We start from the raw sequence: 18,004 nt of genomic DNA, 5'->3' as shown, positions 1-18,004 counted from the left end.
CTTAAACCTGTAGTGAAGTGAAGTGAAGTCGCTCAGTCGTGTCCGACTGTTTGCGACCTCATGACTGTAGCCTACCAGATTCCTCCGTCCATGGGATTCTCCAGGCAAGAATACTGTGGAGTCTGACATTAACTCCAGGTGGTTGGTGTCAGAATTGAATTACAGAATACGTAGTTGATGTCTGGAGAGTTGGAAAACTGGTTGGTTTTGGGGGGAAACTCTACACATTTGGTGTCAGAAGTGTCATGAGTAGAGAAAGCTTTAAGAAAACTGAAATATGTAAAATATCCTTTTCCATGGAGATGGCTGGTGGTGACGGTGGCATTAAGTACATGTGAATGTACAGATGGCCAATAAACACATGAAAAAATGGTCAACATCACTCATTATTAGAGAAATGCAAATCAAAACTACAATGAGGTATCACCTCACACTGGTCAGAAAACCATCATCAAAAAACCTACAAACAATAAATGTTGGAGAGGATGTGGAGAAAAGGGAACCCTCTTGCACTGTTGGTGGGAATGCAAACTGATGTGGCCACTATGAAGGATGGTATGGAGGTTATATTTAAAAACTAGGAATAAAACTACTATATGACCCAACAGTGGTAAAGAATCTGCCTGCCAATGCAAGAGACGCAGGAGATGTGAGTTCAATCCCTGGGTCAGGAAGATCCCCTAGAGGAGGAAATGGCAACCCACTCCAAAATTCTTGCCTGGAAAATTCCATGGACAGAGGAGCCTGGTGGGCTGCAGTCCATGGGGTCACAAAGAGTCAGACACTAAAATCCCACTATTGGGCGTATACTGAGAAAGCCATAATTCCTACTACTCGACATATACTGAGAAAACCATAATTCAAAAAGATACATGCACCCCAGAGTTCATTGCAGCATTATTTACAGTAGCCAGGACAGGGAAGCAACCGAGATGTCCATCAGCAATGAATGGATAAAGAAGTATTACTTAGCCATAAAAAGGAATGAATTTGAGTCAGTTCTAGTGAGGTGAATGAACCTATAGCCTGTTATACAGAGTGAAATAAGTCAGAAAGAGAAAAATAAATATTGTATATTAATGTATATGTATGAAATCTAAAAAAAATGGTACTGATGAACCTATTTTCAGGGCAGGAATAGAGATGCAGACACAGAGAATGGACTTCTGGGCACAGCCAGGGGTAGCGGGGAGGAGAGGGTGAGACGGATTGAGAGAGTAGCCTTGAAACATATCCATCACCGGATGTAAAATAGTAGCCAAGCAGAAGTTGCTGTATGACACAGGGAGCTCAACCTGCTGCTCTGTGCCAACCTAGAGGGGTGGGATGAGGTAGGGGGTGGGAGGCAGGTTCAAGAGGGAGGAGACATATGTATATTTATGGTGGTGATGGTTGCATTGTCACATTGTGGTCACATTATCGTATAGCAGAAACCAACACAACACTGTAAAGCAATTATCTTCCAATTAAAAGTTAAAAAAGAATTTTAAAAAGTGCATGTGAATGTACTTAATTCTACTGAACTATATACTTTAAAATAGCCACAATCGTAAATTTGATGTTATGCTTATTTTACCACAACTAAAAAGGTCAATTAGCAGACTTAAAAAAAAAACACTCTTTGAATGGATAAACAAAATGCACTATATCCACACAATGGAATATTACTTAGCCATAAACGGAAATGAAGTATAGATACAAGCTACAACACAGATGAATCTCAAAAATGTTACGCCAAGTGATGTAAATCGATAAAGTTAGAACACTCCTTCACACCATACACACACATATGCACATACAAAACTCAAGATGGCTTAAAGACAAATATAAGACATGACATCATAAAATTCTTAGAAGAGAACATAGGCAAAACAGTTTCTGACATAAATTATAGCAATGTTTTCTTAGGTCAGTCTCCAATAAATATAGAAATAAAAATAGAATAGAAATAAAAATAAACAAATGGAACCTAATCAAACTTACAAGTTTTGCACAGAAAAAGAAGCCATAAAAAAATGAAAAGACAACCTACTGAATGGGAGAAATTATTTTTGCCAATGATGCAACTAACAGGGCTTAATTTCCAAAATATGCAAACAGCTCGTATAACTCAATAACAAAAAAATCAAAAAATGAGCATAAGACTTAGACATTTCTCCAAAGAAGGCATACAAATGGTTGATAGGAACAGGAAAAGATGCTCAACATTGCTAATCATCAGAGAAACGCAAATCAAATCTACAATGAGGTATCACCTCACAGCAGTCAGAATGGCTGTTTTTTAAAGTCTACAAATAATGAATTGTGGAGAGGATGTGGAAAAAAGGAACCCTTCTACACTGTTGGTGGGAAAGTAAATTAGTGCAGCCACTACGGAAAACAGTATGAAGGTTCCCTAAAAAACTAAAATTAGAATTGCCATATGATTCCCTCCTAGGCATATCCAGAGGAAATTCTTTCAAAAAAGATGCATTCACTCCAATGTTCATAATGGCAGTATTTACAATAGCCAAGACATGGAAGCAACCTAAATGTCCATCAACAGATAAATGGATAAAGAAAATGTGGAATACTAGTCAACCATAAAAAAGAAGGAAATAATGCCATTTGCAGCAACACGGATAAATCTAGAGATTATCATAAGTGAAGTCAGAGAAAGACAAACACCATATGACATCACTTAGATTGGAATCTAAAATATGATACAAATAAACTTATTTACAAAACAGAAACACTCACGGACATAGAAAACAAACTTATGGTTACCAAAGGGGAAAGGTGGTGGGGGGGATAAATTAGGAGTTTGGGATTAGCAGATACAAACTACCATGTGTAAAATAGATAAGCAATAAGGTCTTACTGTATAGCATAGGAACTATATTCAATACCCTATAATAAACTATATAACCACTGGTGATCCATTGGTTATGACTCCATGCTTCCACTGCAGGGGGAATGGGCTGGATCCCTGGTTGGGGAACTAAGATTCTCTGTGCAGCATGGTCCAAAAAAAAAGAATATATATATAACTGAATCACTTTGCTATATACCAGAAACTAACATAACACTGGAAATCACCCATAGTTCAATTTTTAAAATCTTTTAATATTATGCTAAGTGAAAAAGAAAAGACACAAAGGTCTCACATTGTATGATTCAACTGATATTAATTGTCTTTAATACATAAGTGGCTTGCCAGGTGGTGCTAGTAGTAAAGAATCCACCTGACAATGCAGGAGATGCAAGAGATATGGGTTCGATCACTGGGTCGGGAAGATCCCCTGCAGGAGGAAATGGCAACCCACTCCAGTATACTTGCCTGGAAAATTCCATGGACAGAGGAGCCCGGTGGGCTACAGACCATGGGATCACAAAGAGTTGGAAACGACTGAGCTGCTGGGCACAATACATAAAACCAGAGAGACAGAAAGCAGAACAGTGGTTGCCAGGACTGAAGAGAGAGCAGACTTGAGAGTGCAGGCTTAACGGATGTGACAAAATTTTCTGCTGGGGTGACGAAAATATTTTGGAATTACATAGAGGTATGGTTGCACAGCAATGTGAATACTAAATGCCACAGAATTGTAAACTTTAAAATATTAATATTGTCATAGGGATTTCACCTCTATTAATTTATGTATGTCCAATCCCCTCCAGCCAACACACCCCTGGCCCCACAAAGCATGGGCCCAGCTCCAGGTGGCTCTGCTCTCACTTGGATGCTGCTGTGTGGCTTGTGTGAGACAGGCAACATCTCTGGATAAGGAAGCCCACCCTCCCTCCCCACAGGGCTTCCTGGGGGATCAAATGACTAACTGAGATGAAAAAGCTCAGCTGACACAAGATGCTCACCAAGAACACACATCCGGGGTTCCGAGCCTTCCTCTCGGCTTGGAAGAAGCCTGGTGTCTGTCTGTCTTCTCTCTCTCCTCCATACTTGGCTGGAGCAGTATGGAGCTTGAGGGCTGGAGAATGCTGTTCACCTCCCCCTCCCCATCCAGGAGTCTCCCTGAAGCTCAGCAGAGTCCCCTCCCCATTCAGTCTTACCTCTCTCTCCAGAATCTCACCTCAGATCACAGAATGAAGGCTGGAGGAATGGCAGGGTGGCCATTCAGCAGAAGGGCCAGAGTGATTATATCTGAATAATTTTCAGATTTATTTTAGCCCTCCTACCCCCATCCAGTTCTATTTCAGTAGGAGTCGAGACAGGGGAGAGTGGGATTCCAATCCAGTTTATCAGTGGAAAATATATACATACATAAAGCTTTAGCATGTCACTTTGATGGCTCGTTTAATTCTCACAAACACCCTTATTAAGAGATATGATTGTTGTCCCATTTTGCAGAGGAGAGCACTGAGGCTTAAAGAGGTAAGTTCACCCAGCCACAGGAGTCTGGATTTTAATGTTTGCAGCCTGACTCCTCCCTGTCACCACCACACTGGAACTTTTGCTGTGACTTCCCCTCTAACTGGATTGGGAGAAGGCAGGAAAAACCCCGACCCTCTCCCACAGAGCCTCAGCCAGTGATACTGCTTCCCGGATGAGAAGGGCGGCCCTGAAGTCTGCAGCAGAGCCAGCTCCACAGCCACAGTCCCTTCAGCCTCCCTGCCGCTCCCCAACGGTCCAGACCCACCGGCCCTCCCCAACCAGAGGTGCTCTCGACAGGAAAGCTCAGGTGAGGGTCTCCCTCTCTCAGGGAAGCAGTGCGTGGGGTCTGGAGATGATTGGTTTTCCTGCATGATCCACAGATGTCCCCAGGGATGAAGCGGAGGGGTGTGTGCGTGTGTGTGTGTGTGTGTGTGTGTGTGTCCCACACGCAAGGCCTAAATAGCAAGACAAAGCAGGAGCCCCTAAGGAAGGCCTGCACAAAGGGCCAAGCAGTGAAGCTCCAGGAGAGAAGTGGAGATGGAACCCACCTAGGGGGACTGGTCGCCGGGAAGAAAGCAGTTGGACTCTGGCTTCTCCCACCACGGAGACCCCTTAACAGAATATTTCTGTTCGTGGGTCAAAGCCGGCAGTGAGTTGTGTGCTATTTATTCGTGGTTCGAATGTTACACTTCCCTTTCTTCCTCTTCAGACTCAGGATCTTTCCCCAAAACCTCCTGGCCCCCGTGGCCTGTGACCTTGGGGACACAAGGCTGCCTTCGAGGCTCCCTTGCTCCTCCAGCCCTCCCTTCTCCCCATTAGGCACTTGCCAGTCCTCATGTCGGCCACCGCAGGGCCCAGCATGGCGCCCACCAGGGACGTGGGAGAGATCTACAACTGGACGGAGCTGCTCCACTTCTTCAACCACACCCTGCCCGAGTGCCACATGGAGCTCAACGAGAACACCAAGCGCGTAGCCCTCTTCGTGCTCTACCTGGCCATCTTTGTGGTCGGGCTGGTGGAGAACCTCCTGGTGATCTGCGTCAACTGGCGGGGCTCGGCCCGTGCGGGGCTGCTGCGTCTCTACGTCCTCAATATGGCCATCGCCGACCTGGGCATCATCCTGTCTCTGCCAGTGTGGATGCTGGAGGCCACGCTGGACTACACCTGGCTCTGGGGCAGCTTCTCCTGCCGCTTCACCCACTATTTCTACTATGCCAACATGTACAGCAGCATCTTCTTCCTGGTGTGCCTCAGCGTGGACCGCTACGTCACCCTCACCAACGCCTCTACCTCCTGGCAGCGCCACCAGCACCGAGGGCGCAGGGCCGTGTGTGCCGGGGTCTGGGTCCTCTCGGCCCTCATCCCGCTGCCTGAGGTGGTCCACATCCGGCTGGTGGACAGCTTTGAGCCCATGTGCCTCTTCATGGCGCCTTTTGAAACATACAGCACATGGGCCACGGTGGTGGCCCTGTCCACCACTGTCCTGGGCTTCCTGCTGCCCTTGCCCCTCATCGCCGTCTTCAATGTGCTGACAGCCCGCCGGCTCCGGCAGACAGGACAGCCCGAGGGCCGGCGCCACTGCCTGCTGGTGTGTGCCTACATAGCCGTCTTTGTCATCTGCTGGCTGCCCTACCACCTGACCCTGCTGCTGCTCACACTTCACGGCACCCACATCTCCCTCCACTGCTACCTGGCCCACCTGCTCTACTTCTTCTACGACATCATTGACTGCTTCTCCATGCTCCACTGTGTTGTCAACCCCATCCTTTATAACTTCCTCAGCCCGAGCTTCCGGGGCCGGCTCCTCAATGCCGTGGTCCATTACCTTCCCAAGGTCCAGGTCAGGGAGGGCAGACATGCCTCCACCTCCTCCTCCTCCTCCACCCAGCATTCCATCATCATCACCAAGGAGGGTATCCAGCCCCCTGCAGCTGGCCCCCACCAGCACCCAAGCCTGAACTTCCAGGCAGCAAATACCCTACCCACCTCCGCTCCTCAGTCTCTTGTAGCCAGCTGAGGAAGAGTCCAGTGTCCTCACCAGTGAAGTAGAAAGCTGGAAGTAGGTGAGAGATCTGGGGAGGGGGGGGTGGCATGGGAGAGGGTTAGAGTACTCATGGCCAATATTGAGTATGTCTTCAAATATTGAGGTGGGGATGGGGAGGGAGGCGGGGAGGGAGGCAGGCAGGGGAAGAGAGCAGATCCTTGGCGTTGTACTATTTGAAACCATCCTTGTGCCGAAGATGCAGGGGAAAAGGTGAAATAAAGAATAGAGACAGACACGACTCTGAGTCTCTGAACAAGTCTGCACTGCAAGCTGGGTTTGGGAATGGAGCTGAGGCCAAAGAGATGCTCAGCAAAAACCACCCCGGCCGGAAAGAGTGAGCTCCACAGGAACCGCACACAACTTTCCTTTTGTGTTTGCGCTTGTTGACCTCCCAGCACATCATGCAGGCTGCAGGGACAAGAGGCCAGAGGCCAAGGAGCCAGGAGGCCTCAGCAGGCTGTTTCCTAGCAGTGCATCCTCAATGCGATGATAAATGGAGCGGGTGGGGACAGCAGGGACGGGTGAGGCCGAGGTCCAAGACAGGCACCCTGCAGCTGGGAGGACTCTCCTCCCCCACCATTCAGGAAAGGGCTTGCTGACACTCTCCTCCTTGTCCATCCTGATCCCCCTCCCCCCACAAGCAGAGGAGCTGTCCTGAAGTCCATGCTGCTCATAGCCCCTCTGCCCCCAGCTCTGGGTCTAGCACGTTTCCAGACTTCTGCCCCCAGTCCCTCCCTTTCTCTCTGGATCCCAGGAAAATATCAAGGGACAACCATTCTGGGAACAGACTTCAGGATGGGTAGCAGCAGGCACTCACAGGTGGTCTGTCCCTCAGTCCTGCCCCTGCAGAGAGTGGGAAGTGGAAATCTTCCAGTTCTGTCACAGGGCAGAGGCCTGGTGTCTCCTAAGTCAGTTTTCACCCTCAGACTTCTTTCTTCCTGGCCAAGTCTCATAATTTTCCTGTCCAGCAACTTCTATTCACACTTGTCCTATAGACAGGAACAGAAGTCCCCTTGCAAACACGGAGGTCTTCTGGAAAGGACTCTATATACCAGTTTGGGAAACTAGGACCTTGTCCACGAAGCGCTTTGACTGAAGTAACGCCTCAGAGCAGGCCCCAGCCCACCAGTCCTGAGCCCTCCGCCTCTGCATCCTGCCTGTGGAGAATTGAGGGGCTTGTGGACACAATCACTGAGACCTTCTGTCCTGCTCAAGTGCTCAGTTATGTCTGGAATGTTTAATTTGGAATAGCTACTCACTGACCTGGAGGGCCTCCCCCTCTGCTCTTGGAAATCTGAGATGCATTAAACAGATTCACCAAATGCATTAAACATGTGCTCCAGAACTGTATGAACCCATTTGTCAGGAGCACCAAGGGAAGTCCGTTTAACTCCCTTTGCTCACTGGACTCAAACCTGAAAAAGGGTCTTTTTATTTAAAGGGTCTTCATGCTACAAGAAGGCAATGGCACCCCACTCCAGTACTCTTGCCTGGAAAATCCCATGGATGGAGAAGCCTGGTAGGCTTCAGTCCATGGGGTTGCTAAGAGTCAGACATGACTGAGCAACTTCACTTTCACTTTTCACTTTCATGCATTGGAGAAGGAAATGGCAACCCACTCCAGTGTTCTTGCCTGGAGAATCCCAGGGACGGGGGAGCCTGGTGGGCTGCTGTCCATTGGGTCACACAGAGTCGGACACGACTGAAGTGACTTAGCAATAGCAGCATGCTACAAGGAGAAGGCAATGGCACCCCACTCCAGTACTCTTGCCTGGAAAATCCCATGGACGGAGGAGCCTGGTAGGCTGCAGTCCATGGCGTCATGAAGAGTCAGACATGACTGAGCGACTTCACTTTCACTTTTCACTTTCATGCACTGGAGAAGGAAATGGCAACCCACTCGTGTTCTTGCCTGGAGAATCCCAGGGACGGGGGAGCCTCGTGGGCTGCCGTCTCTGGGGTCGCAGAGAGTCGGACACGACTGAAGCGACTTAGCAGCAGCATGCTACAAACTGCTGCTCAGTAGTACAGAGCTGGAGCCTTTTTCAACTAGGGGAGTCCAGGAACCTAACAATGCAGAGAATGTATTATAAAGACTTTCCTCCCCTGTGCCCACATAAAAACCCAGCCCAGATCCAATGCCCTTATCACTGCCGCTCCCAAATCAGGCTCCAGAAGTTCCCTCAAGGAAACCCAGATCTACATCTCTGTTACATTCTAGGTTACCTGAGGCCACTTTCCCAACATCTTCTTTTCTCACAGACTCCACTTTGGCAACCAGTGATCACTCTGATAGCACAGGTACTTCCTTAGGGCCTGAGAAGCAAGCAAGGGGCTGATGGCAGCAAGGCCCCCAGCTCTGTGTTTGCTGAGCACTGATGGGGGTCAGGTCCAATCCGTGTGCCCTGAGACCAAGGGGACCATGTCACATCCTAACTCCAGGTCTGTCTCCTCTCTGTAGGGGAATGTTGGTTACCAACCTTATGAAATTAGGCCAAACCTCTGCCCCCTCTCTGAATTTGCCTCTCTCCATTCCGACACACCATGTCACGTTGAATGGCACCAGCAAGACAATTTGTGACCAACCCTCTGGTCCAACCAGACATTAGTAGAGTCCCACTGCTCTCTCTGGGCCAATAAAAGATTCCCCTTACAGATGGTCCCTCTGAAAAGGTTAGGTCATTGAGTTAATTTTCCACTAAAAACAGATCAAGTCAACCCCGGGGAATTCCAGCTACAGGAAAGGAAATGTGCTACCTGAAAGAACTCTGGCATCCGCTGAGCAGAATATTGCTACTGAGAGGGTGATGGCCCAGATACTCTGAACTGTGAAGGATGAGCAGACCACAGTAAATAGGAAAAGAACTACTGTTTCAAATTTCCTTTTTTTTATTCTAAATAAAAACCACACTTTGTGCTGAACAATGGAATATAAAAGAATCAGATGTACAACGATTTTAGACATCTACTATTTGAGAAAAGAAGTTTACAAAATATACAAAACTTTACAGCAATAGATAGTAAACACTTAAATATTAGGAGGTCAGTACTTATTAATTTAATGGAAGGAGTTAAATGTCAACAACTCTTCTCAGTTTCATAAGAGATGTAGCTAGTAGAGGTGGGAGGGGAGGGTGGACTGGACAGGGGAAGGGTGTTAAAGAAAACATCCAAAGTAAAAGTTCCATTTTCATTCTGATATGACGTTTACCATGAGTAAGCACATTGAAACAAACGCTGTGTGCCCTGCTTCCTGATTCGTTCAGTGCAGGATTTAGGGAAAAGGACACACGAGGATTCCCAGATGGGCAGATTTCTGCACACAGCCCACTTCCATGCCAACAAAATCATGTCCGTATATGAAGAAGTGTAAATTCACTTCCAAAGTTGAATAGTTTGGGGGTCGGAGGGTGATAGAGCACAGCAGATGGTCAGAAGAGGAATATTCACCAGCAGCAAAACCTGACTGGGGAAAAGATCATTAAACTCAGAGGTTTCCTAGAGACAAAAGGGTACTCATAGACCAGAAGAATGTCAAAAAGAATTTTTACCTATTTCTTGACTCCCATCCCCACCTCCTTTCTTCCCAACTAGCCATGAACTAGAGACTCCATGGAGTCTGAAACTTTAGGACCAAACACCAGGGTACAGCAGAGCTTCCTGGCAGGTCCTGTAGCGTCAGTGAGTCATGGATGGGCAGAGGAGCGCCACGATACTGATCCCTTCCTCTGGCCACAAGCAGCTGTTTACAGTGTGCCATTAGAATAACAGGGACTTCCCTGGTGGCTCAGATGGTTAAGAATCTGCCTGCAATGCAGGAGACCTGGGTTGGATCCCTGGGTCGAGAAGATCCCCTTGAGAAGGGAATGGCTACCCAACCCAGTATCCTTGCCTGGAGAATTTCATGGACAGAGGAGCCTGGCAGGCAACAGTCCACGGGGTTGCAAAGAGTCAGAACGACTGAACGACTAACACAAGAACATTAAGAGTATCACCCTTTCCCTTAGGAAAAAAGATGAGAATGGCCTTGTGTTTGCTTTAATGCTCTAGTTGCCAAAAAATTCTTAATAGTTTCTAAACAAAGGGCTCTATAAATTATGTAGCCAGTCCTGAGTACTGAACAAGAAAAAAAGGTGGGGGATGAAAAAGAAAAGACATTCAAGGATCAAACAGAACGAACCTTGGAATGATACAGCAGAAGACAGTGCTAAACTGGGCTCCAGGGCAGAGGGCAACACAACCCAATGAACAGACAATTGAAAATATTTTAAATTCAGAATAAAATTAATACCTTCCACCAGATATCTTAGAGTGCCCTTTGCCACAATATAGTGTTTCAAGTAAAAGAGTGCAGAAAAGAGTGGCTGGTGGCAGAGGAAGCAAACATGACTCCAAACAGAGGAAGGGTTGAGGTGCGAATATGGGGGACACGTGGGGGACAGTGTTTGGTCAATGAGCCTCATGAGCTACTGACCCTGCTACATGTCTGACTGCAGCCAACCAAGCCACCCTGGTCAACCACTTGGCCTCAGGAGGATCAGGGGGTGCAGTCTTTTATTTAGTGTTAGGGGTAAAGTTTCAAGGATTTGCTTTTTGGTTTACTGGCAAAAAGGGAAAACTTCACAGTTTCAGGTTAAGTATACAGACTACCCAGCATCAGTGATAACCCTCTGTTAAGGAAAAGGGTTTCTCCAGCATACTGATCCATTCTCAGCTACCCAGCTGGCTTCTCGGGAGTAGCCCCACTCTCAAATCTGGCCATTCAAAACTCAGTCCTCACCCACAATCTGGGAGAAAAAGCACTCAGGCTTGAAAAGCTGAGAAGATAGTTGACTGTGGTCTTTTACACACTTTGCTTCTTAAATGACTAATGGGAAGAAAGGAAGCAGTCAGTCAGGGATGAAAAGTCTCAGCACTGCTTTCTAACAAGAATATCCCAAGGGAACATTTAACTCATTGGATTCTGATAGTGAAAGCCGGCCACTTGACAAGTCCCTTCAAGTAACGGTCACCTCACTGGACAGCTTTGCACACAAAACTCCAAGGCTTTATTATAAGTTAGGGCTGGGGGGAGATCCGGGGGCAAGTCCAAAAGGGCCCCAGGGCTTTGGTTTACTTCTATGTGTTACTATAACTTCCCAACTTCAGGAAGAATGAGAAAATATGCAAACAGGGCCTTCGTGTGATCTTATCCCCTCAACCCAGTCCCCAACCTACTCAACCACAGGATGGAAAGGGGATAAAAGGTCCAGGGATTTAACAAGCCTCAACTTTCTAGAATTTATATCCATTCCCTAAAGGGCTCCCTGGGTTTATTCTGCAAGACACTTCTCTGGAGAGAAAAGCATTTGCTTATTTAAAGGCTTGATCTGTTCTCCCCTAGTTCAAGCCCCTGTTCCCCAAATATCTGGCCAGGACTGTCCCCTGGAATATGGCTACTTGCTGGGGAGAAGCTCATTTTCCTGAAGTCTCTTAGCCAACAGAGATACTGGGTAATATGTATACAAAAACAAAAATAAATAAATATTAATGTCCAAAAAGGCTTTGTGAGTTAATTAAAACTACTTGCTTGTAAAACAGCCCGGGGTGCTGCTGAGTCCCACGAGGGGCAGGGGCAGGGCCAAGGCCAGGGACCCCCAGAGCTCGCCTGAGCAGGTGAGGTAGTATGGGTTTTGGAGGTGCCACCTTGTGAGATGCGAGATCCGAGGGCTCTCTCCCTCAAGCCTTCTTTGGGCAAGATCCCCTCAAAAGGCAACTAAGAACAGAGTCAACCAGCAACCCTGACTGGGGTTTACCCAGTCACCTGGAGAGGGCTTGAACCAGCTGTTGGTCAACAGCGCCCTCTGGTGGCCATACAATGACAGATCAGGATAAATCCAGCAGGTCAAAGGTGAGCTGCCAAAACTCTGGCCCAGTTAGCACAAAGTAAACAACAGGTTACCTGACTGGGACAGACAGAATGTACATCCAGCTACTCGGGTCCCTTTAATCCTGAAGGGCTCACAGTCCACCCCTCCACCTCATGGGGTCTTCACATCTACACTATAGGCCAAAAACACTTCTAGGTGGGAGACTGGATGCAAATTAAGGCTGCTGCTTCAGAGACATCCCCACCCTTCCACCAGGAAACTCAGGGTCGAGGGAGGCCAGATGATTGATGACTACATCAAAGTGGCTCCCTGTCTTTTTTGCCCACAGGGAAGGCCTGACATCCTGGGCCACCACTCCGTAATATCACATTTCTTTGGAATTGAGGGGAAAAGAGAAATCTCCCTTCCTGTCCATCCCAGGCTGCTGCTTTCAGCAGCACTGCAGGACACCTCTTGCGGCTGGCAACGATTCATCCCAAAGCTTTCAGACCTAAACAGAAAGCTTTGTCCCCGGTTTGGATCCAGCTGCCAAGAGATTTTACTGTCCAATCAGCAGATTAGAGCCCTGGAACAAGCAGGCCCCTCATCCCTGACAGCTTGTCCCTGCTAAGGGATGGGACCAGCACCCAAGGGTGAGCTGCCTTGTCTTTTCTGAATGACCACATTCCCAAAATCTCTCCTGGCTGGCTGTCCCGGTTGGAGATCCGGCAGTAATACCCACAGTGAAAACCTCTCTCCACCTCCTCTGTTCAGTGAGGCTGTTGGTTGGATTCTTAGCAGCATAAAACCTATCAGTAAACTAAAACTCAAGAGGCTGGGGAAGGGAATCTAGCTGACACCAACTGCCTGATGAGATCCCAAAACCAGCCTCCAAAGAATCAAAGACACAGCCCTCCATGGACAAGAACAGGTAAGGAGGTAAACATGACAGGGCCGCTGCTTCTCAGAAACAGTTAGTGTTCATGTGCTATGTATTCTTTTGTCTTCTTTAAACACAGGACAGAACAGAATTCCTAGCAAGGCAAAACTGTAACTTCAGCTGGGGCAGGACCAACAGCCATTAGAAAACCAATGTCCTGGCTGCCGCCTGGGAGTTCCCCCTGGCTCTGCTGGGACCCAGTCAGCTGTCCGGGTTCTTCTCCGCTTCTTTGGAATGAATAATGTACATGAAGGTTTGCTCGATGGTGAAGTCGGGTGGGAGGCTGCCTTTGTGCACACCGACGTGCTTGCTCATGAGGTTAAGGGTAGAGCTGTAGTGGCCACAGACCGTGCAGCGATACATGAGAGCCCCCGAGTGCGTCTTCAGGTGGCACTTGATGGTCGAGCGGCCTCGGAAGAACTTGTGGCACACCTTACACTGGTACGGCTTCTCGCCCGTGTGGATCCGCCGGTGGTAGTTAAACTCACTCGTGTGGGCAAACCTTTTGCCGCACACCTTGCAGCTATACTTGCTGTTCCCGGGTTGGCCCTGCAGCGCCAGTTCCTCACTCAGGAACTCCTCTGCCGGCAGCTTCCGCTTCTGGAGAGCTGGGTTCTGAAGTCCAAAACCAGGCCGTGTGTCAAGGCCACTGTTGCACTTGTGCTGGCTGACATGGTAGCGATAGGCAGCCTCTGACTTGAAGCTCTGGCTGCACAAGTGGCAGCGGAAGAGGGCATCTTCCAGGCTTTGGTGCACAGCCATGTGCTTCTCCAGGAGATGCCAGTCCACAAAGCTGTTTGCACACACAGAGCAAGAGAAGACAGAGATGCCAAGGTGGGAAAGTGTGTGCCACATGAGGCTGCAGAGGTTGAGGTGGCGCTGGTCACAGACGCTGCAGGCCTGGCCCTTCAGGTTCAGATGGTCAAGGATATGGCCCCGGACCACATGGAAATCTTTGGCCAATGCCTTCCCACAGGCAGCACATTTCAGCTCCGCAGAGACCGCCCCTGCAAAGAGACCCAGCTTCCCAGGCAAGGGGTCGTTGGGGTGGACGATGATGTTGTTCTCAAATATTCCATCCCGTCGGTGGAGGGTCAGTTGCCACTGGGTAAAGAACTTAGTTTCACACATGTCGCAGGAGAAGAGGAAAATACCGATGTGGGAGAGAACATGGGTGACCCGGGAGTTCCGGTCCTGGAAATGGGTCTCACAGACCTTGCAGTTGCCAGTCAGTAGGTCCACGTGGTCCCGAGCATGTTGTCGGATCAGTTGAATGTTGGGCTCTAGAACCTTCTTGCATACCTGGCAGGGCATGGCCTTATTCTCTCGGTTTTCACTCTCTCCAAAAGTTAGCTCATCCTCACTGTCATCACTCAATTCAATCACCTCCTCAGCTGTGCCAATCTCCTCAGTGGGGTCTTCAAACTGCAAGTCATCATCCCCCAGGTCCTCCAACTGGAGCTCATCCATCTGCCCAAAGCTTGGGTCTTTGGAATGGTCGCTGTTGCTCAGACAGGAGTTGGTCCCAGTGGTAATGTCTACTGCACTGTCAGGAGTGAAGAAGCTGTTCTTATTGAAGTCTCCATTGCTCTGGACTTTGTATGGCTGGCAGGAGCTGGTGCTGGTTTGGATGCCCGTGCTGACAGTGCCCAGGACTGGCTGCGTCACCACGCTGGGGACAGATGTGAACGGAGCAGGGGCATCGTGGTCTTCTGTCTTTGGTGGCAGCGGCTGCAGGCTATGGTTAGTGTCACTGGTAACATTTCTCTCCTCCTCTTTATAGTTTCCTCCAGCATCACTAGGTAACGCATAGTTTCTATCAGGACCAAAGTGCTCCCCGCTCCCCCGGAGTTCTCCAAGGGGATGGGGGGGTTCTACTGAGCTACAACTCGGGGTACCAGAGTGGTTCTCACTGGTGCTGGTCAGGGGCTTGGCCACGGCAGTGCTCTCCAGGTCAGGAAAGGTGGAGTGACAGGCCCGGAGGAGATCGTCCATACCCAGACGCTCTGCTACCTCGTAGATGACTCCGACGTTGATCAGGTCCGTGAAGAGTTCTGACGTGTAGACAAAGCTTAGAATCTTCTCGAAGTTGGCAGGAGTGATAAAGTCCACCACATAGGTCCTGGCAGCATCAAGCCCAGTGTTGAGGAAGAGGTTCTGGAAATAGCCAGCCGCACAGGCCAGCACAGCTTTGTGGGCCGGGAAGGAACGGCTCCCCACCACGATGGTGACATCGCACATGGTCTCCGAGAGCCGGCACTTGTTGAGTTCTTTCAGCAGGTTGTTGGGGTGGTTGGTGCTTTGCAGTTTGATCCTCATGCCCATCTTAGCAGCTCCTGTGAAGTTGCCTCCTTATCAGCACAGTTAATCTGCGGATAGCAAAAGGATAAGGTGGATGGCCAAACACATCCTTGTAGGTGAAGAGCTCTGCGGGACAATAGCCCCAGGTAGAGAGCAAGCGTGAATGGACATAAACTTGCTCCATTCTGCTGGAGGGGACAATGACAGCAGAAGTGATGGGACAGTGACCTTTCTCCCTGCACATCCCCCAAGACATCTCCCTGCACATCCCCCAAGACAGAGTGATCACAAAAAAATCCAAAAATATTGAAAAAAATCTGATAAACTGTTCTCTAAGACAAGCCTGACTGGACAGAAGCTAGTGATTTAAAGCCAAAGTAGTCTCTTGATACCTTCTTATATTTCATTACCAGAGCAAATGGTTCAAACTTTTCTCATATTAATTTCCTAATTTCTTCCTGAATACAAGCTTTCCAATCTCACTGAGTATATTCTCTTCCCTTACTAGGCCAAATGCCATACACATACTTGAACACAATTATCAAGCTCCATTAGCTACTGGGGAAAAGATGCTTTATCCTTTCCTTTCCTCTCACGGCTGTGTTCTTTCAGGCCCTAAAATAAACCACTTGCTTATTCTTGAGTTCCCATCTTTCCCTATCTAAGCTACCTGCCTCCTAGCCCAGGGCCATTCAGATAGTGCTCTATCATACTCTCTGTAGCTTGTGGGTGACGTCAGAGAAGTAAAGTAAAGACGAACACAACTATGGTATTTAGAATTACCTAAATACTCTTTGGGTCTTTTTTTCCCCACCCTTTTCAGGAGCTATGCTTATGTTGACCAGAACTGAGAGATTTACCTGATGCCTTGGGATAGGGTTTGGGATAAGAAGCTATCCAATTTACACAGGTAACTCCTAAAGTCTTGCTCAGTACCATTTTCCCCCCACTTTTTGAGTCCTGCAGGCCAGAAAAAAGCCAAACTCGTTGCCCTCTCCTTCAGCCTCATGACTCGCCCTGTGCAACACAGCCCCCTTCCTCCACCTCACCACACTGGACTAACTCCCAACTTTTTCTGGGGCCCGGGAAGCCTCTGAGCTTTGTTGGGTACCAGCGAAGGATCTCCGGGGCCCTGGTGGCCACACACCAACGGTCAGCAGGTCGGGGCACCGGGAAGCACGAGCGGCAGTGGGAGGGGACGGATTCGGAACTTCTGAGAAGGGACCCCAACAACCGCGCGGCGCCACGGTCTCCCTTCTGGAGGGTCGAATTCGGGAAGAAGGGCGTTGGATCCGGCTGGGGCACTCCATCTAGGGGGCATCAAGCACCTCGCTCCCTTCCCCCAAACAGCCGGGAATTCCTCAGGGCGACCTCGGGCGGGGGCAAGGGGGTGGCGGCGGGGCGCTGGGCCGGCCGGGGGTCGAAGGGATCGGCGGCGGGGCCGGCGGGGGTCGGCGCGCGGCGGGGGAGGATGGATCCGGCCGAGGGTAGCGGGCGGGAGGGAGCCCAGCGAGAGCGAGAGAAAGGCCGGGACGAGGGTCGGGCCTCGGCCAGGGCAGCCCTCGGCCTGGCCGCGCTTACCCGGCTCCGCGGGGCCCGAGCACCATCGCCGCCGCCGCCTCACACAAAGGCCCCGGCCCGCCGTGCCCGGCCCGACGAGGAGGCGGCGCCGCCGGCCGCGGCCAGACTCTCCATCCGCCGCGCCGCTCGCCGCGCCGGCCCGGGCCGCCCCCACCGCCCGGCCCGCAGCGCCCCCCGCCGTCCCGGAGGAGGCAGCGCCCCCCGCCGCTCGGCCGCAGCGCCCCCAGCCGCCAGGGAGGAGGCAGCGCCCCCACACGGTGGGGCCGGGAGCGAAGCAGGCTGGCTGAAGCCACTGCGCCACCCGGGGACCCCCGGCCCCACTTCTGACCCCCGCGAGCCCCTGGGGCCCGCCGCCACCGGGCCCTCGCGGGCATTTGCCAGGACGTTTCCAGCCCTCACGGCCACCACCACCCAAGCCTGGCTTTTTTTGAAGCACTGATCCTGTAAGTGCTGGACCACTCCCTCCTCGCCCTAGTACCTGGAGAAATGAAAAACGCTATCCCAAGGCTAAGCTTAAATCGCCTCCCCTGTTCTACATCTCACAGTCCCAAAAGTTTACTCTCAAAACGTCTGCTGGTGTAGTTTCAGAAACAGTTGTAGGATTGCCACTTTAACTATTTGTCTCCTCCGCTAGGCAGTACGGAGAAGGCAATGGCACCCCACTCCAGTGTTCTTGCCTGGAGAATCCCAGGGACAGAGGAGCCTAGTGGGCTGCCGTCTATGGGATCGCACAGAGTCGGACACGACTGAAGCAACTTAGCAGCCCCAGCAGCAGCTAGGCAGTGAGCTTCCTGAAGGCAGAAGCTGTTGTTCTGCACACGGCTGTGTCTCCGCTGCTCCCTCCCACCCCCGCCCCAACACACAGGCTTCTGGTTCATAGGAAAGGTGCTTAACAAAGCCTGTTTGAATGAAGAACAAGT

General features: G+C 49.9%; 2 protein-coding genes across 5 annotated transcripts; one reads left to right on the top strand and one right to left on the bottom strand.

The window, feature by feature from the left end:
• Nucleotides 1-4,560: 4,560 nt before the first annotated feature.
• Nucleotides 4,561-6,651, top strand: GPR182 (G protein-coupled receptor 182). Its single transcript, NM_001206417.1, has 2 exons — nucleotides 4,561-4,676; nucleotides 5,189-6,651. The coding sequence occupies exon 2, from the start codon at nucleotides 5,205-5,207 to the stop codon at nucleotides 6,384-6,386; it is 1,182 nt and encodes a 393-aa protein (NP_001193346.1). The 5' UTR covers nucleotides 4,561-4,676; nucleotides 5,189-5,204; the 3' UTR covers nucleotides 6,387-6,651.
• Nucleotides 6,652-9,284: 2,633 nt separating this feature from the next.
• ZBTB39 (zinc finger and BTB domain containing 39) lies at nucleotides 9,285-17,225 on the bottom strand. Of its 4 annotated transcripts, none has more exons than XM_024992500.2 (2): nucleotides 17,085-17,225; nucleotides 9,285-15,571 (listed from the first exon to the last, which is right to left on the bottom strand). In XM_024992500.2, the coding sequence occupies exon 2, from the start codon at nucleotides 15,525-15,527 to the stop codon at nucleotides 13,404-13,406; it is 2,124 nt and encodes a 707-aa protein (XP_024848268.1). In that variant the 5' UTR covers nucleotides 15,528-15,571; nucleotides 17,085-17,225; the 3' UTR covers nucleotides 9,285-13,403. The 4 variants fall into 4 exon arrangements, with proteins under 4 accessions (XP_024848268.1, XP_059742939.1, XP_005206785.1 ...); XM_059886956.1 differs by having other exon boundaries at nucleotides 16,364-17,160; XM_005206728.5 differs by having other exon boundaries at nucleotides 16,615-17,160.
• Between the last annotated feature and the right edge of the window lie 779 nt (nucleotides 17,226-18,004).

The sequence above is a fragment of the Bos taurus genome, chromosome 5, assembly GCF_002263795.3.
Source record: "Bos taurus isolate L1 Dominette 01449 registration number 42190680 breed Hereford chromosome 5, ARS-UCD2.0, whole genome shotgun sequence".
In the NCBI taxonomy this organism is placed as follows: domain Eukaryota; kingdom Metazoa; phylum Chordata; class Mammalia; order Artiodactyla; family Bovidae; genus Bos; species Bos taurus.
This window is presented reverse-complemented; position numbering and strand designations above follow the sequence as displayed.

Excerpts from the sequence above, each read along its gene's own strand:
- GPR182 (NM_001206417.1), top strand. The coding sequence starts at position 5,205 with ATGTCGGCCACCGCAGGGCCCAGCATGGCGCCCACCAGGGACGTGGGA.
- ZBTB39 (XM_024992500.2), bottom strand. The coding sequence starts at position 15,527 with ATGGGCATGAGGATCAAACTGCAAAGCACCAACCACCCCAACAACCTG.